Raw genomic sequence first — 20,722 nt, forward strand, 5'->3', positions numbered from 1 at the left:
TTTCTTATTATTCACACTTTCAGCTGTTAAGAGATTATATAAAACTGTGTGCAACAAAACACCAAAATATATATCTTTAATGTCTTATTTAGTATGAAAAAAATAACTTAAATACAGACTTGATTGTAAATTCTGACTGAATTAAATGTAAAAAACTGATAAAATGTGTTTCAAGGAAAACAAAAAAACACAATAAGTTCCAAAGACTAGTCATTAACAAATAAGCCGAATGTTTTTAGAGTTATTCTGGGCAAAAACAAGAAGCAAAACATTTCAAACTGTCTCAGTCAAATCTTACTAATTTTGCATATTTTGACACTCAAAATCTGAAACTACCATGACTGAAAAAAAAAACCTGGCTTCAGATAAGACTGTTGCTGGGTCGAACCTGCGAAGAACAACAGTTACCACCTGGTGGAGGGAGCTGGACACTTGTTTGACAGAAACAAACCAGGCAGGGGGGGCAGAGAGCTGTGCCACCTCAGGCGAGACAGTAGAAAGTTGACAGAGATACTTAAACCCCCAGAGAAATCTTCTGACATGTGTGTCAGCTCCAAGCATGTTCTTACACACCCACCACGGTACAAACAGGGTGTAGGAGGAAACACTTCCTGTCCCAATCAGCGGCTACCTTCTCACGCTCAGGAAGGGGCCACCAAATGGCATTAGGATATAGATAGAGGGTGACGTCAAACCTCAAATAAAACCATTCAGAATTCCCGCCTCCCCAGTCAGAAGGTGGTGCACCACAACAAGATGCACTGTCAGCTGTCCTGTTTTCTCTACATTCCTCTAACATTAAATTCAGACTGCCCAACCTCACACACTAATATTTTGTTTAGCCATCTTCAGCCTTGAATATGCATTCACAATTGTTTCAATGACCTTATGTAACAGAATTTATTAACACCTTGAGTGATACATATGATTTATTTCTGCCAATGTTTCATATTGTTGGAGCGTTGATTCTTCTCCAGCAACCCTAAAGATTCTCAGTGGAGTTAAATGTTGGACTGGTGGTTCTATGCTCCAAGGTACTTGACGAACCCTGACATTGTCATTAGGACACATCAAGGTAGTTAGCTGGAGTCATTTGTTTAGGGCAGATGCTACAATGTTTTTTTATTTATACTAAACATTCAGAATGTGTGAGATCGAAGTCAGAAAAATTAAGTGAAGGAATTTTAAGCTTGGAACGTCAGCACCACCAAAATCGAAATCCATTATGGCTGCCTTGCCTATGAAAAGCGGTGCTTCAGTGACTGTTTATTTGATCTTCAATAAGTTTGTATCTCACTGCATCAGTAGCCTACATAGTACTTTGCAGCCTCTGTTAGTGAACATGCTGCTGCAGTGTTTGAATGCATAAAATGCAGGGAAATACATTATCAACTTGTACAGCTAATAATAGTTAGCCTGGTTTCTGAGTAAAACAACTGGCAAATCCCACTGGTTTTCTGCTTTGCAACTGGAACACAGTTAGGTTGGATGTGACGACATGGCCAGATCAAAGTTCCAACTGCTGAGGTTAATAAAACACATAAGGCCTGCCAAAATGTAACTCTAAGACCATAAAACTGTCCTCACATGCTTATACGGTAATGTGCTGATTGTGATACATTCACTCCCAAAACCTTTCACTGCTCCCTTTTAAGCATGTAGGCAAAGGTTGTGCAATAAAAGTTAAGTTTCCAGCATTATCGAGGACCACAATGCATAAAATTCATCATTTATGAGAAATTAATGGTGGTCCTGATGAGTTTGTTTTCTTCCATACAAGAGCTGCATCAGGGATATATAAATATTGGAGGAGTTATGACACAGAAAGAACGTGGCTCTAAGTTTAATTACCATTAAACATGCATGCCGAAAATATTATTAAAAATACATACTGAACATAACAGACACTCCGCTAAATTTTCACCACAAAAAGTCACTACTGTAAGCGTTTCTGCAGTTAGCTACTGTGATGAAGGGATTCTTTTCCCTCTGTCGCTCATTTTACACTTTGATGTAGCAATATGGCTGCAAAGATGAGCCTCTCTGTCCAACTCTTTTTGTCGTTTACACATAAACCAATCAAGCAGGCCAAGTCCTCCAGCAGCGTGTGCTCACACACACACACACTCAGCAACTCTGCTCTGTACGACAGGGATGTGAAGATGAACCGATTCGTACCAGTTCACGAATGCACACGTGAACGACGCAACATCATTGGCCCAGTAAAATCAGGTCCATTTCATGATTTTAAAAAGTCCGCAAGCAGCTTCATTTGCTCCAGTCTAACCGGTGATGCTGCTGATGTCTGCTTCATGTGTGTAAACACACATTGTGGGACTTGGCCAGCTTGAGTTGTTTATGTGTGAACAACCAGAGGCGGCTTAAAGATGGGCTTGTCTGTGTGGGAATATCACAGAACCACAAGCCCCCCCCTCCCTCATGTAAAAATGCTTTGAAGCAAATCTGAGATGCCTTCATGCCATCTTTGTGTGATTTTACAGTACTGAAAATCAACCTGCTGCTGCAGCGCCTCTGTGTCACCGACGGAGGTAGTGACAGCGCAGTAATGTTCAACGTATGAAGGGGTGAAAAGTCATTGCGGCTCAAGGGCGTGGTATAGTGAAGACAGAGGGTCTGTGTAACCAGCCCCGAACAGGTCCATGTTCTTGGCTCCATGTTAACCGTGCAGAGTTACACAACACGCCTCCCTTCTATGGTTCCACGTCGCCAGTTTCATTTAGGAAAGCTCGCATCATCATGGTATGTGACTGGCCCGACTGGTGATTTACGAACAGCGAGAAGCTGCTTAAAAAGGGGCTCGTCTTTGCAGCCACATGGTGGAACAGTTCTGTGAAAGGACTCTTTGTGTAAGAAGGTCTTGTGACTACCTATTAATATAATACATAGCATCCAGTGTAGTTCTCATTCACTTTTTTTGTGTGTTTGGCTGTGCCCGCACCTACACAGTAATTCTGGTGTAAAGAGCGTCTTTATTTTGGCCTGATTCATAGCTGTTTTTTTGCCTTCAGCAGTGGATCCAAAGTGTGACGTTGTAGGGCAGACAGTTATAGAAGTAGCTCTGTGTCAGCCAAATCTTTATTTTTAACCAGTAAACATGGCATCCAAACATTCAGCAACTGTTAAAAAGCTGCCTCATTTTGTCCTGGTTTTAGGTTTATGCAATTTATTTTTCAGCACTTGAATTATTGACCTATTCATTTAGTCAAATTTGAATTTATATATGAAAAAGTAATCAGTAGATGTGCATACGATATTTATAAAGATACCGGCTGTCACTGCTGTAAAAAAGTAGAACCCCGATTGACCTGAAAAGTAGAAGGCGCATTTCAAACAACAAATAAACAGCCTCGCTCTGATCAATCTTTGACAAAAAAAAAAGAATTAAAAAAACAAAACTACATTTCTGCAGCTACTCCAGACACACATAAAATGATTTCTTAGCTTATAATTCATGACAAGCATTGGTAAATGCTAAGTGGTTTTGTTATTCTGCAAAAACTAAATCAAAGAGTGAAAAAAAAGAAAGAAAAAAATGAAAAAGTTGGTCCCAAAAAATGTCAGACAACCTCAAAAATAAGCGCAGCTCACCATGTTGGTTGTTATATCTGTATTTAGACAGTATCCATCACAAAACACTTCAGAGGTAAAACAGACCAGATGTTAGTGAGGTAAATTAAATATCCTGAAACCTAAGAAAAAAAGTCACTTATTGTTTTACAACAGCAGATGAACTAAACTGGAGATGAAATATAGTAAATATTGGAGTGACAGTAGTAGGTTATCGTGGGGGATATTCAAGAGAGGCTCATTTTTCTCTGCCAAGTCGGTAACCGCTAACGCTTAAGCCATGAGAGCTTCCTTAGAAAGCAGATTATATTTCAGAGCTTTGATCTTCAGAAAAAAGTTTTATAGCTTTTCTGAAATGCTTTAATGGTTAAAAAAATAATAATAAATTCAACTTTATGTGATACATCAATGACAAATGTACAAAATTAGCCAAAAACTCATAATTCAAATGGTAAAGGTTCTTATTTTCCTGATCAAGTTTCTCATTCTGAAGCCGTCCGTGATCACTTTTGTGTCATTTAAAATGTTTAACCGTATGACAGGATCTTTCGACTACAGACAGCATGCAGGTAGACAAAAGTGTCTTCTGAGCTAAAATCAATACACGACAGCAACTGGAGAAGGAACTAGAGCTTCATTCTGCCCAGATTGATGAGCTAACGACTAGTCCAAGTGGATCCAAGACCGAAACTAACTGCTGCCATGGAAAAACTCCAATCACAACTTTATAATAGTTTATATCACCATCAGCGCTCCAATTAACTTATTCTGGCAGAAGTGTGATATTCATGCTAGGAGTCCCCACCAAAACGTGCTACAGCTAACTGCTGCTACTGCTATGTGTGCTTGGAGATGACCACAGAATTCCACATAAATAGCCATGTAATGCTAAACTGACATTCCCACAAAACCTCTGAATAACCACTTAAGTCAGCTACTTATGTTAAATATGTCAACGGTTAATATTTTGAAAAGGAAAATCTACAGAGTTAACCAAAACAGGTTTTCCCCAGAGTCTTTAAAGGCAAAAACTCCATTCTCTTATATCACTGTGTCTTGTAGATCTTGGGTCATCTCTCTTAGCCAGAGACAAATAAACAACCATCGTGGGAATAAATTAGAAATGAGTTGGATGTCACGCCGAACAACCGACTGGTGCAAAATTTATAAACGGGCCTCATTATTTAAACACTGTTCAACAAAATGGATTGTTTAAATGTACTTTTTATAAGGAATATCTTCACTTCCCTCCTCATTCAGGCTTCAAACTAACACTAACTGACAGCAGCTCATCTATATTTAATTGACGGCAGCCTATTTTAAGAGAGAGTGTCTGGATCTCTACTGCTAGGGCCGTCTACGATTGGTGATATTTGTTAAAGGCGTAGAAAAACAACGCTGGGTTAGAGAACAGAGAGACACGAAATCAGATTAAGGAATATAAGAACCTAAATATATCCAAATGTGATCAGTTCAATCATGTCAGATTACTTAAAAATGTAATGAAATGAAAAAAAAAAAAGAAAACCTCATGAAATTAAAATTAGCCCTGATTTTCATCACAACACTGCAGACTGTAAAAAGAGGTGTAGGCATACACAGAGCCGCATCCCAACCTCTAAAAATACCCATGTGTGAAAAATCTGTTTATTTCCCACACTGGCGTCCCAGAGCAGCAGAGTACCCTGGGCGCTCGTATCCCCCAGGCTTGGCCTCACATTTTAGCTGTGACCTACATTAAAATCTCTCCACAAGGACAATGCTGGGTTCGACCTCTTGGACAAATTTGGCTTCGCGGCTCTGAGCGAAAGGAGCCGCTTTGGCTGACATCTTCATCCAGTTTGACGATGGAGGTTGGCTTTTTGACTTTGATTTCAAAAGACGGAGGTAAACCAGATTGAAATGCTTCAGCCTCAGAAAAGAAAGGTCTTTTTGGTGTTGTCCTTTCGTAATTTTCTCTTCAGATGTCAAAAATACAGCCAATAACTGCAGCACTATTTGATATAAACATGAACACGTCTGAAGACTACCTGTTTGTCAGATAAACCATCAGGACAATAAAGGCATGGTAAAAGATCCGCTTTGCACGTAGACTGAATGTCTTCTCAACTCATATTTTGCATTATTGTGCATGCCACAACTATCTCATACAGTGTTAGGATGCTTAAAGCATCTCGCCAGAATTACAGTACAAGATTAAAGTGGTGATTCAGAGTTTGTCATTCCTTTGTTTTTACTTTGACACAGAAGCATAAACATGAGCCAAAATATTAAAGTCGTAAGATCAACTAAAGCCAAATAAGCAATTTAAAGAAAAAAAAAATTACATATGATCCTGTATTTATTCAAGGTAATAAAATCTGTAAATACGATGAGAAAGTGAGCCTTTAGGACTGGAAGGTATTACGGTAATAAATTATACTGTGGTAGCTAAAAATAGCAACAGTATCTTTTAAAGACACTCATTAAAAACTCTGCTGTATAATCAATTTAATTTAAAGCCTAATAAAAATGATTTTAAAGTGTGTGGAAAGTAGAAGGTAAAGTTGAAGGGCAGTGGTTTTCTCCTTGCAGAGAGTCAATTGTCTCCATTCTCTTGATGGTGAACACATTAGTCAATAGGAGAGCAGCACAGCTTGGTTTACGGTCATTGTTTTCAATCTCATCAATGGTACGGCTTGTCAAAGCTGAGTCACAATAAGGATTGTTCATTGCACTTGCGTGTCCCAACTTTTGGACCCAGTCACAAAGTTGTGTGGGTGGAAAACAGGAAGAGCAGACCGGTTTGTTTCTACAGGAATCTATTCGACTGAGTAAAACCCAACAGGGTGCAATTATTGCAAATGTTACAAAAACCCACAAGCCCATTAACGATTATGCAAAAATAACCAAGTAACTTTTAGTTGCTCATGTCTGTGGTACTTCCTGTACAACAAATTCCAGTCCCATTTCTGCAGTGTAATTGTATTATCCTCTCAGTAACAATTAGTGTTTATTAAAGCTGGAAACATGGTTCCTGGTGCTTTTTTCATCAGCTTTGAGAGTTTCACAACTCAAAGATGTAGTTTTGGATGATTTTCTAAACCAATCCTTAACTAAGGGTGGTATTCATGCCATTTGTGTGAATGCTGAGTCAACATTCACACTACTGTTTTCCTAGTTTTTTTGCTTTGCAGGATTTTTTATGATTTTTTTTGTATACTTTGTGCTATTTTAATCATTACTGTATCAAACATTTCACCCATTCAAGAGATGCTATAACTTTTGGTTTTCATTAGCAAGCTTTTAAACTTTCAAAAATATTTACTTTTACTTAAAAAAATCTTATTATAATATGTTGAGATCTCAGATATTGTTCTCTTTCAGTCTGCTTCAACCTCCTCCTGCTAACACTACTACTGCTGATGCTAATTCTGCTCGTGCTAGCACTACCATTCCTAAAGCTAATTCTGCTAATGCTAACACTGCTATTGCTAATGTTAGTTCCACTAATGCTAATGCTAATTCAATAACTAATATAGCTAATAATGCAGATGCAAATTATACTGCTAATTTTACCTAAAAGCTAACAACTGCCTAAATTTGGCTAGGAATTTACTACATTTAGGTTTTAGCTGACATTTTGCTACTTGTAGCTAGGGTTTTGCTTCCTTTATTTAGCAGCAAATTTCAGCAAAGTCATTCAGAACTCAGCATTCACACTGCTGTTTTGTAGAAAATGCATTCTTTGTTTTGTTAAATTTGGTCTTCAATGATTTTGTAAAAATATTTAATTGCATACTTGATATTTCTTTAAAAAAATCAAAGAGAATGTACAAACCAAGCACTGATGTATTGTGGTGGGTTTTTTTTTAATAACTACACAAAATAGTGAGCTGTGTCAGTCAAGCATCTGAGCCTAAATTTGTTTAACACAATGAAGGGTGGTGATCTGACCCAACAAGCTCTAAAGCAAACACACTTAAACAAAACTATGACCTTTAGACTGTCACTGAAAGCATTGCATTTTTGTTAAGGGAGATAAACTGATTAAGAACACTGGTTTTCTTACAGATTTTTATAGTTTAAAAACATGCATCAGTATGATGACCTAGATACAAATGGTTGTTAAAAGTCACAAGATTCAGACAAACATCGGAGAAGCAGAAAACATAACTCAGAGCTTAAATAGTTCATTTTATAAACGATCAAGGATCCTGAATCATATAAATTAATTTCAAGTATTAGTTGTTTCAATGTTTAAAACACAATGAAGTGATTAGTTCCATGAGCAAAAGAAACAGGCTGTCATAAATGTGTTTGGCAATGATTCATTATCATAACTGTTCTAAAAATAGAGCCTACAAGCCTACAGATTCTGGGCTGGCATTCAGGTCAAACAGGGCAGATTGTATTTAAAGGAATATATTTTCAGTGGTTTGCAACTGACATGGCTCCACACCAAGAACCCCACACAGACAAGCGTAAGTCACTTAAAAACTGGAGATGCAGAACTATGGTGTTTTTGCACAATTAAAGAGGAAATTCTTATTTGCACTGGCTGAAACACAAAAATCATGAACATGACCCAGTGGATAATACTAAGGGCCTGTTCTAGCTCTGTTCAGCCGTCCCTTCCATACCTGCTATCTGCTAGAGTCACTTCTCCAGATCCTTGCAAGCCTTTCTGCAAATGTGTGTTCTTTGTTCTCATTATCCACATCTCTAATGCTAGAAACTCTATTAATCCGTAAGCCTTTACGTACCCGTTCTTTCGCATAAAAAGAATATCAAAGAAGGTTAATTCAACTGGCTTCTTCACTCCATCTCCTACACCCTCATTCCCGCTTTCTTCTTCTGTTTCAGTAGGTTTTAGTTCTGGCGTCTGCCTGTGTGGTCCAGTCGTTCCTGCTTTTGAGTTTGACCAGAAGAAAACTGTGGCTTTTCTCAAACCACCAAAGGAGTCCCAGTAAAAGGCCTATTGTGCAGGGGCTGGTATATAATCCAGGAGTATAGCAAACATTTCCTGCTTTATTCCCCTAGACTAAAATCCACATGTAGAAAACGAAGCATGAAGATTACTTATTACTTGTGGCAAAAAGAACATGCTAAAAAATAACACCGATAATTGATCAGCCATGCAAAACATTATAGGTCCATGGACATTTGATTCTGATTTTGCAATAAAAAAGGCAAAGTCCTTCTGTTTAAACTGGAAAGTATTCATGTCTTTCACGTTTTGTACTCAGACTGAACACAGTTGGACAGTGAAGGAGCTTCACATTAAACATATAATAAAACACAAGAAATCAATAACTTTGTGTGTAATCTGAGATATCCTTTCTCAGACTGACCACATTTTGTTGATTATGACAGATTCTGTTAGCTGAAAAGGGGTAGCCACTTAAAGTACGGTGTATATAGCCAGTGGATGCTTACCAAGAACAAAGATGAATTTTGTGTGTCTGCCTTGAAAATCTGGCTCCAGCCTTATATCAAACAGCTGTGCAGAACCTGCAACAAAGCCTTTTATTGCAATCTTTACAATCAACATTTTCTCGTGACAAACTAGCCAACGAGTCCACAATGTCCAAGAAGATACCGAGGCACGTCTCCATGGATAACTTTCAACATACACAGAGCTGCATGCTCGTACACAAACACGAGGGGAAGGACAGCAGACTGCTATCATATTTCAAAACCAAAACAGATCCATCCACCATCTTGGCCAAAGCGAGCCTGCCAAACATTTTTTTGGTGAAACGCACACACACACACACACACACACACAGGAGGGGTGACAAGCTGACTGGGGTTTGTTAGCTCGGCAGGGGGATGGAGCCATCTGTCCCAGTAAAGGGTTAATCCAACCAAAAGCACAGGCCACAGATTCCAGCATTTTCCAGTGCTTGCATTTCTGACAACATCCGAGCTAAATGTATTGGTCTTGCTATTTGCTTTTAAGAGGAAAGGGGTTATAGTCCTCTATCCTGTCTTACAGACATTCTCACTACCCCTGGCCTATTGTTCAACCCAGCCCAAAAGGAAAAAAAAAATTTCTGTAAAGCGTTGCTGACTTGAAATTAGATGCTGTAGGTGCTGGATTTTTGTAAGTTGATATACACGCCTTTCACGTGCAATGGAGTGTTTTTGTGTCAGAGAGGAGGTCCCTTTTCTCTGCCTTCAATAGATGATAATGGGACAACAAAAAGGGAAACACAGTCACAATTAGGTGACAAAGATAGGCCTTTCTTTGAACCTGCTTGATTTTTTTCCCCTTATCCAAGTAGTTCTTCCAGCTTTAAATGATTCCCTTTCAGAAAGATGTGGCTGATATGGAAGGTCTAAGAGGCAATGTAATTATCAAATGAGACTATAATAATCATCATAATAATAATAATAATAAACTCAAACTATATCAGTCAGAAACCTGCCTGAAAATCCTCTGCATACACTCACAGCCGGCCTTTGTCTTTTTATTCCTCGCTGAAAACAAGCACCATGAGCTAACTGCTACTTACAGCTACATGGAAATGGAAAAGAAAAGCCCTAAAATGAACCATTTAGAGGGGAGGGGAGGAGCTGGGGATGGAAGGGTAGAAATTGTAAAGGGGGATGGGGGCATTTAGACATTAGACTGAAAAAGAGAAGAGGGGGAGAAAAATGGGGAAGAAAAGAAAAAAAAAATGAGGGAGGGTGAAGGGGATTCACAAGCTAACCATAGCAACCTAGATGCTCCAGACAGACAGACAGACAGGCAGCAGTTTGCTGCTGGAGGTAATGGCTTCCAGTATGATCAAACATGTCAACAGATCACACAACCATCACAGAGCTGAAGTGTGTCCACAAAGAACGCGCATCCTTGTGCAAACACAGTTAGGAAGTCACACAGACGAGCACCCAACCCTGATCGAACCTGAGACAGACAGACACAGACACGCACAGCTTCCGTTTGACCACAACACATCAGCCTCCATTACTGCCAGCGATGTGCCTCCGTCTCCCTCGCTCGGCTCCTGATACCTTCCGCCTGATGCACAGCCATCCCCACCGCCTGCCTCTCCATCGCCCTCCATCCCAACCCCATCCACCCCCCTCCGCCCTCCCTCCCCCCGGCCATAAAACCTCAGCGAGCCTCAGTGTCTTCTCTGCAAATCAAACACTAAACAAAAATACCTCAATCAGATAGCCTGTGATTGGCTCCTGCTCCCTCCCCTTCAGCCCAGAGAACACCACCACATCGACAGGAGACGGGGAGGGAAAAAAAAATCCAATCAGGTGTAGATCACAGGAAATAATAAAAAATAAAAAGAGTGCAGCTGTACAGATCCTTCTTCGTTCCTCTTGTGCGTTTGTCCTCTGTCCAGCTTGATGATGCTAAGCTAACTGGAGCTAAGCTAAGCAGCATCCACACGTTGGCTTAGTATGCGCTCCGTCTCATACCCACACACACACACGCACACACACTCACACTCACACCAATGCTGGGCTTCGGTCTCGCTCCCTCACTGACTGAGCCCCGCTGTTTCCCGTCTCGCAGGCACCCACACGCACCCGCCCATCTCCCCCTAACCCTCCCCCCCTCTCTCTCTTTCTCTCTCGGTTCTTCACCCCTATTCTCTCTTGTTCTGGCGGATCCCATTCGATCCCAACACCAACCTCTTGTTTCTTTCCTTCTCCTCGAACGCTGATGCTCCTGCAGCACGCACAAACTCATACGCACGCGCTCTCTGTCTGCTGAACAAGTTCACAACAAGTCAGCCCTGACCAGCATGTGGAGAGGACAGGAGTTAAGGGCCAGGAACTTTAGAGCATCTCTGAAGCTTTGAGAAAAGACCAGACAAGGGCTGCGCTGGGAGGAACGGAACGGAACGAGGCAGGGGCTGCATAAATTTACATGTAAAACACAACAGAAGCCGTGGAAAAGTTGAGCACAATTTCTCTGTTACAAATAGCCACAAATGTTAGAGCTAAGGCAGATTAATAACGGGAAAAAACAGGTTAGAGAGAAAGCTCATTCAAACAAGAGCTTACTGTTAAAATACAGACAAACGAGAAAGACTCTATACTCTGTGGTAGGAGAAATGGGGAGGGAGGGGGGGGTTGGGAAAAGCAGTGAGCACATATAAGTGGGTGTAGGGTCAAAGGTCATGTGAGACACTCAAAGATCTCAGTATGCACACAGCTTCAGCTTCGTATTCTGGCGAGCTGCTGATGTTTCAAAGTTCATGTTTCATAATGTACAAATGGAGACACTCACAACTGAGGAAATGAAAAAAAGAAACCTTAGCTCGGCATCTGTAAATTTGACTAAATTATAGCTAAGGTCGATTAGCGGTGGCAGCCATCTTGAATGAAGAAGGCTGAAGAACATACAATAAAAAGACACATCCAGGGTGACATTTCAATTGTAAAGCCAGTTTTTGTAGCATTAAGACCAAATTATACTAAAGTTTTGGTCATAGTGTGAGCAAGTTGTGATGTTGCCGTTTATAGTGACAGTTCAGAATGTACACTTTTGATTCCTTCTAAACAATAAGCTTTGGAAATTAAAAGAATAATACATCTATGGAGCAAGAGTGGCACTAGAAATTGTTGTTGATGCATAGTTCAAACAAAACTACAGTGTCAACTCATCTGCTTTACTTTTAAGCAAACAGGTCCTGGCAGAAACCAACGTGCTTGCAGATTTTTCATTGCTGCTCTTCTTGTTTTACCAGCATGCAACAGGTTTCAAAAAACCTGGAGGTGGCCGACCAGCTGAAGTGATGCAAAACCTCCCTGTTACACAGCTACTGTGGCATCAGTTTAACCTTCTTCATGTTAGGTTTACAGTCTTCATAGGACTAAAGATAACAATGATTATTCTCAAGTTGGCCAACCATTCCTTCAATTACGAAAAAAAAAATGCAAACCAAATGTTTATAAAGATTCGCATATTAATAATAAACATATGGTTAATAAATCTGTGATAAGACTTGATTCTCTTAATGTAGCACCACTAAAGTTGACAAATGGAAACAGAATTTGCAACTATTCTCTAAAAGCTTATCATAAACATCCAGTGCTGTGGTTTTCACACCAGGTGTTTGGTGTAGTCCAACCCAAGCAGCATAAAGTGGCCTGTATGATGGTATAAATCAGCTCAGAACTGGTTAAACAGGGAGGATCTCTTAGTACAAAAACATCTCGTGCGCTGAAGAAGTGTCAGCAAAAATCAACGTCTTTTGCGCAAAAGACGACAAATGCCAGACAGATCATCGGATGTCCTTTTCTGAATCTTACAAGTCAGAATAGTCTCACCCACCTCCAAATTGTCTTGTTCTCCTTGTATGTTTGCCACCTTCTGCTGTTCAGGAGTGGCACAGTTGTTCTGATAGCGAGAGCATGTGTTTTGCTCAGGTGTCACAATGTGATTGCATCGGTGGGTGCAATCTAACCTCCCTGAACCAGCACTAGCATGCTAGCTTTTGTTTACACTGTAGACAGACAGAAGCATTCTCACAGTAGACAGCAAAACAAAGTCTAGGGTAACTACAGTTCCGACATCTGCCCTTTTTTATATTAGCTTGACTGGCTAGTGAGATTTAGTATTTACTGTCAGAGTATTTTCTGTTATTTTACATCTTTCAATCCCCTTTCTCACCATTTCCCTGCCCATCCCCCTTCTTGTCCCCTTCCCACACCCAGACTCCACCCCACCCCCATCACGAGCCCCGTGGCTTCAGCCCCCCACCTCCATCCCAGCCGCCCTCTTAGCCTATATACAGGTCGTGCGATCGTCTGCGCCGCTAGCCCCGCGATTCATGGCACGCGCACGTGAACGCAGCCTTCCCGCAAGCCTTGTTCGGTTCAGATGCGACCGTCGAGCCGACAGTAAACAACACTGCTACTTGCCTTGATGCAGAAGATACCGGAGCCCGCTTTTCAAGGCTTGCCGACAGTGAATGGTGGGCTTTTAAGAAAGAAAGAAAGAAATAAAAATAAAAATAAAATAAAAAAAACAGGTAGAAAGCAAACAGAGCAATCCTTTCCCACTTCCGACTGCTACAGCTCCGACTGCTTACAACTGGCAGGAAAACAGAGAGAGGGAAACAAAGCCTGATTCTGAGGGAAAGAGGGAGCTGCAGAGGCAGCGGGAGGACGTGAGACCGGTGGTGTCATGAGTTGGGGGGCTCAGGAATGAGAGCAGGACAGAGGGAGTGGAAGGCTGGCCAGGATAATGGGAGAATGGGAATGCTGAACTCACAGATGGGGTGACCACACCAGGGTGTGTGTGTGTGTGTGTGTGTGTGTGTGTGTGTGTGTGGAAAGGGGGTTCAAATTTGATCAGTGGTTTGTAGCAAGTTTCTCTAAGAGAATTACCTCAAGATGGACGTGTCTGGTAAACATGCCTGACACAGTGAATTTACAATGTAGTTACAACTTGTGCTTATCTTTTTGACTCCCTTAATAGTAAGAAGTGGTCATCAACATATAAATGAGTTTCAGGACTTATGAAGTCAGTTTTTACTAAGCTGGAAAGGAAACCATTCTTGAAAGTGTTTCACGAGAGAAAAGACTGAAGATCTATTTTAGATATGAGTATCTTTTATGTCTTTTAGGGGGATTTACTTTGAATAGCTCCTAAAACCACTCCCACCCTACATCACTCGAACACTGGATCATTGTGAAGCTCTGTCTGGCAATTTCTGCAACTTGTCAAAACTGGCATAGCATTTACATATATTTAGCACCATAAATGAGCCACTGGTGAGAAAGTAGTTAACGTGTTTAAGTAGTTGCAACATCTATTTTCTGCAATTTCTCACGTAAACTGCCATGATGTCAACATCTCATACAGCATGAATGCTACGCTGCATTTCACTGGCCTCTATGATGCGGTATATGATGGCTGCTGATGCATGGGGTTAAGTGAGGATCTTTATTCTTAACATGTTGTTCAAGCCCTAAAACCTTGGAAGTGATTTTTATCATCCGCACCAATAGTGTTTTTGCCCGTGTCTGTGTGAGTGCATTTGTTTGTCATGTTAGCAAAATATCTCACAAGCAACTACACAATTTTTAATGAAACTCGCACTGAATGTATGTCTTGAGCTGATTAACTTTTGTAACCTGATTAAAGATGGCCACCATGGGTAATTAATCCTAGCATACACAAAAATGGCTAGAATTCAATTTTACAGCTACAGAGCTAAAACTTGGTGCTGTCGGAGCTGAGAGTCATCCTCAACACATACTCCGAGTGCCACACGTTGCACGACATTTTTGCTTAAAATCTGGACATTAACTGTTGCTGTCTATGTTAGGAGGGAAGAGTAAAAGTTCAAAAAGTGACCACCTACGAGAGAATGACGCAACATGAGAAAGTATGTCTATATCTTTGCCATGAATTGTGAGTTGGAAAGAGGTCAGAACACTCAATTTCATAATAACTTATAAGAAAAACAGGATGAAGGTACATAGTGAACTGTTTTCTCTATCCAGTGGACGGGAAGTAGTCCAACCGGTTTGCTGAGAAATCACAAGATATTTTGTTTTACTGATCAAACAAAAGCACAGCAGGCACAGTGCTGACAAAAAGGGTGGAGGGTGCAGCCTAACTGACCGAATGAACTCACTGGAAGATGGTTGGTAAAATTCCCTTTAAGAAAGACGAGGTATGTACTATGTGATAAAGCAGATAAAAGCTATAAGATGAGGTTTGTCCCAGGGAGGGTGGGACTTAATCAGCTTGGCAAACTGCAGGGTCAATATTGGTCTAAAGGCAAATGTAGCTGTGCTCAGCTCAGACTGAAACAATCAGCCTTAATTAGATAAGCCGTCAAGAGTGTGTGTGGGAACTACGCATTGCACTGATCTAATACGAATCACGCTCCGAGCAGAGACAAGGACTTAGATTGATGCAAACAAAATTTATGATCTATGTGTGTGTTACCAATTCATACAAAGATGTGTACCAAGACAGCATAAGAAAAACAGAGCTCATGAATTTAAAGTCGTGAAAAGGACAGCAGAACGTAGTGATGAGAGTCCGTATATCAATAAAAAACAAACGGGACTTACAAGGCACTGCGTGGCGGTACAGGTTTTCTCGAATGGTCTGTTGCAGCTCGTGGTCAGCTGATGACTTCTGGAAGCGCTGGGTTAGATAGTGCTTCAGGTCCTTATTTAGCTTAGTTCCTGTCATGGTGAACATAAAAAAAACGAGAACAACAAAACACGACGTTAGACCATAAAAACGGCAGCTGTACAAGAGAGTCAAAATGACAGTTATGATCAGACCTTTTGCCCCGCATAAAACGAAGCACAAAAAGTTTGTCCTGCTGCCTAGAGTACATTGCTATGACCTGTAAACCTGCCATTGTCCCTCAGAACTGGTTTACCATTTCTTCTGCCAGGCGGGGATAGCCAAAACTAAGGCTGCTAGCACTACGGCTAACAAAACGAAGCAGCCCTCCCATGGCTACACCATCTGGACCTCAGACACACATTAGGCTACTGAAGGGCAACCCGGCTGGAGCGGGTCCATGTGCGCGTGCGTGCGTGGCTATTATGACGAGAGTGCCCACATTGTTGGCATCACTAAGCATGTGCAAACACAGCACAATCAGTGTGACAACATAACAGACAAAGAGAGCGAGGATGGATACAGTCAGAGGAAAATGAGATCATTCACCAAGTGAAAACAACAATGGCTTAATCGAAATTCACCGCCGTATTTCAGGCGGCAACAAACAACTTACCGCTTTCTACTGTATAATACTGTGCCCAATTATTTAGTATACAGATAAATTATCTCCCCCATCTTTGTATGGCTGCTGAGAACAATTTTGGTTGTCTAGGGCAAACAACCAGTCATAAAAGGCCCAGGATCCTGTTTCCATGGAAACTGTATGCATGTAAGTGTGTAAGTGTGCCTGTGTGTGTATAATAAGATGATTGAGATTGTTAGCACAGTACAGAAGAGCATTCTGCACTGGCTGGCAGAATGATTGTAGGTTCATATATTAAAAATACAGTTGAAGCCCAAAGGGCACATCCCAGAGATGGGACGGAACATGACTGCTTTTTATTGTAATGTGACTCGAGATTTCAAATGAAACAAATAACAAAAGATAGAAAAGAGTTAATGTGATGGAAAAAAAAACTAGGTACTTTATATAGCTATTAAAGCAACTCACAAATGACCATTTTGGCATTTTCCTATAAAGCTATCTTGCGCTTTATACAAAAGGAAAATGAGGGGACTTTAAGACAACTTTAGACCACAGTATGTCATGTCGTTATTGCTACAGTGAACTTATACTTTAAGATTTTTGAATTTCTGGTGCAAGGGGTTGTACTCACACAAATGTTGTGGCCAAAGTTAAATGTCGACTCATTCCACTGATTTTCATCAAGCAGCTGCAGCTATCGCCCAGACAAGTGTGTCTTTAGTCATTAAAGGCATCTTATACATAAGATATTTTGCTAACAAACAAGCAGACAGATGCAGGCAATGACCGCCCAACTTCCATGTCGGCAGGTGATACAAATCCTGAGGTTACTGGTTATTTTGACAGATTAAAAATGATTAAATTTGTAATTAACCTATAACTACACATACAAATTCACATGAAAAAGCTTTTTTTTTTAAGTGAGACAATATGAACAGCCTTAAAAATAAGTGTGGTTCAGACTGTCTACATTTTTGATCAATCGCATCCATGTGACAGAAGCTCAAAGACCAACTTCAGAAGCTTTAATCCAATTATGTAGATCTGCTCCTTTGCTAGTTCTTTTTTTAATCATGCTTATTTTGGTAAAAGACAGCGACTTTCAGAAAAACGATCAGACATAATTCAAAGTCACAATGGTATGAAGGCCCTGAAGGACTGCTTCAGTGATAAAGAAGGAAAAGATAATTATAAAGGGATGTTCTGATTTGGCAGATATCTGCTGTTCCTCAGTGGCTGAACGTTGTCAATAATTTTATACTGTTTAGTAACGATATACCATTTTAAAACATTTCCTGTGTGTTGACTATGACTATGTTAAGGCTACTCTCTTTAGTGTGGGGATTCTCATTGTTTTGGCTCCACATAGCTTTTATGCTTGTTAAGGATAATTGACAGTGTTACCAAACATAATATAGCAGTTTAAACAATTAAACTCTAACAAAATACTCTTGTTTTTTGACGTTGAAGATATTTTACTGTCACAAGAACCACAGTAACATCAAGTAAAAATGGCATTTCTGTTATTTTATTGTCACAACCATTGTTATGTGTAGTTTTGATGCATTCTGGTGTAGTATGCTTGGTTTTGTAATCCTTTTTTTATTAAACAACCAAAAGAAAAAGGAAAAAAAAGAATGTTGCATGCTGAAATTTGCGAAATTTTACATGACAAAGTGTATATAGACAGAGCATCTGTTTATGTTAAAGGAATGGGCAAACAGGTTTTGGTTTCTTGAAATGAGTAACTAGTTTTGCAGCAAATGTAATGTATTTTGACCTCTACTTTTAATCTCAAATGAAATGCCAAGGGATAGGGGGTAACACTAGAAATATTAAGTGAGCTCTTATTATGAGCTCTTTAAAACCAAAAGCCAAGCATGTAATAACCACAAGCTAATCAATTGCTACAGTCTTTTGTTTTATACCATCGAACAACACAGCACCAAACAACTGATTTAGAAAACTTGTTTGTTCTCAGACTGAAGTATTGACTGTTGTTTTTGAAAAGGGCAACTGTTTTTCATCATTTAAGTCTTTAATAGACCATAGTCATTAATCTTCTGTCTCTGAAATTCCAGATGGATCGGTTTGACTCCTGATGCTTATTCACGTCATAATTTACTTCTTGTTTTTGGCGCCGATGCGATTCAAATGTCAAACATGAACTCTTTTTTTCCCCAAACTAATGCCCAAAACTCCAGGCATCTGACCAGTTTGCAGTGGAGCATGAGTCACTCAAATGGAACAAATAAGAGGCAGGCAGAAGGGTGGGATCTGGAAAACGTTTGGGCCCAGTGACCACCCACCCAAATCCCCCTTAAAAAAAAGAAGACTATTAGAAAACACATATCCTTCAGAACACAGCCCACCTGTTATAGATTTTCCATAAGCCCCCTAAAACAAGCAGTGCTTCGATAGGCAGTCATGCAATCCTAGACAGAAGGCAGGTTTGGGAAGTGTAGGGGGTGTAGGTTTGAGACTGAGCATGAAGCAGCTTTTGTAACCCAGAACGAGAACATCAGAGAGAGCCAGACAAATCAAAAGAGTTTTAGACACCGCTGAAATGTGGAAAGCCCACAGACTGTTCAGGCATCTCCCATTGAGCCCACCCTTGCACCCCCTCAAGCTCTGATCAGCCAGCCAAGACCCTGTTCAAACATGCATAGCCAGTCCTGGCTTTGGACAGACACTCCGCTGGCAGCTGACATCTGTATTCACAGCATAGAAAACCCAAACTTCAACTGAAACTTGATCTTATTGCTTGCGGGGCAGATGTAGGAAGAATGGAAAATTTTGACTTAATTCTGCTGATTTGAAACTGGCAGGAGTCAAGAACTTGGCTCCTTTTTCTCCACCTAAACAGCATAATGGCCTTCCATGACATTTAAACCTTAGAGCTAGTCTGTCCCTGCACTAAGGCATCACTGGATAACCTGACTGCTGATATGAACTTCATGTGTGCACTGTGGGAAAAAAAGAAAAACGTTAAAGCTACATCTCAGCTTTCTAGGCTCTGATTAATATGCCTTGAAGAACTGGATGCTTGAAATGCTTCAATTCCAAAAGGTATATAAACATTTTTTTTTTTTTTCACTTGAACAGATCTTTATTAAACTTGGTTATTTATAGTCCACAACTGTTGAAATCTATAATCTTGAGTGAGGCCCTGACATTTTTACTTGTTCCACTACAAGTACAACATTTCGGTAAAATGAATAGTCATGTGGTAGGGGTATATAGGCATTTAGAGTCTCCAGAGGATTATGATCTAAATAATATACATTATATTGCCAAAAGTATTCATTCACCTCCTTTTACACTCATATGAACTTGAGTGACATCCCAAGTTCCCAAGAGGTTTAATCTGATGTTGGCCCACCCTTTGCAGCTATAACAGCTTCATCTCTTCTGGAAAGGCATCCATGAGGTTTAGTAGTGTTTATGGGAATTTGTGACAATTCTTCCAGAAGCACATTTGTGAGGTCAGAGACTGATGTTGGATGAGAAGGCCTGGCTCACAGTGTTTGCTCTCATCTTAAAGGTGTTATATCGGATTGAGGTCAGGACTGTACAGGCCAGTCAGGTTCTTCCACACCAAACTCTCTCATCCATGTCTTTATAGACCTTGCTTTGTGCACTAGTGCGCAGTCATGTTGGAACAGGAAGAGGCCATCCCCAAACTGTTCCCACAAAGTTGGGAGCAGGAAATGTCTTGGTATGCTGAAGCATTAAGAGTTCATTTCACTGGAACCAAGCGGCCGAGCCCAACTTCTGAAAAACCACCATGATTCTCCCTCCACCAAGCATTACACTTTGCACAATATAGTCAGACAAGTATCATTTTCCTGGCAACCACCAAACCCAGACTCGTCAATAAGATTGTCAGACAGAGAAGCATGATTCATCACTCCAGAGAACACGTCTCCACTGCTCTGGAGTCCAGTGGCGGCGTGTTTCACTCCACTACATCTGACTCTTTGCACTTAGTGAAGGAAAGCTTGGATGCAGCTGATCAGCCATGGAAATCCATTCCATAAAGTGCTCTATGCACTGTTCTTGAGTTAATCTGATGGCCACATGAAGTTTGGAGGTCTGTAGCTGCTGACTCTGCAGAACATTGGTGACCTCTGTGCTCTATGAGCCTCAGCATCCTCTGAGCCCACTCTGTGGTTTTATGTGACTGAGTTGCCGTTGTTCCCAATTGCTTCCACTTTGTTACGACACCACTAACAAATGACTGTGGAATATTTAGCGTCAAGGAATTTTCACGACTGTACTTAATGCACAGGTGGCATCCTATCACAGTACCACACTGGAATTCACTGAGCTCCTGAGAGCGACCCATTCTTTCACAAATGTTTGTAGAAGAAGTCTGCATGCCTAACTGCTTGATTTTATACACCTGTGGCCATGGAAGTGATCAGAACATCTGA

The 20,722-nt window shown here is 40.5% G+C and overlaps 1 protein-coding gene across 14 annotated transcripts in view; it reads right to left on the reverse strand.

Annotated features, from left to right (window-relative positions):
- magi1b (membrane associated guanylate kinase, WW and PDZ domain containing 1b) overlaps positions 1 to 20,722 on the reverse strand; it is a 120,990-nt gene that overhangs the window by 52,876 nt on the left and 47,392 nt on the right. For 13 of the 14 annotated variants that reach the window (XM_017429964.3, XM_037975326.1, XM_017429966.3 and 10 more), the window contains exon 2: positions 15,634 to 15,750. In XM_017429964.3, the coding sequence (XP_017285453.1) occupies positions 15,634 to 15,750 (117 nt within the window). Of the gene's footprint in view, positions 1 to 13,464; positions 13,482 to 15,633; positions 15,751 to 20,722 lie in introns of those variants that run through there. The other variant, XM_037975327.1, reaches the window with a different exon arrangement.

This window comes from Kryptolebias marmoratus, linkage group LG4, assembly GCF_001649575.2.
Source record: "Kryptolebias marmoratus isolate JLee-2015 linkage group LG4, ASM164957v2, whole genome shotgun sequence".
Classification (NCBI taxonomy): Eukaryota; Metazoa; Chordata; class Actinopteri; order Cyprinodontiformes; family Rivulidae; genus Kryptolebias; species Kryptolebias marmoratus.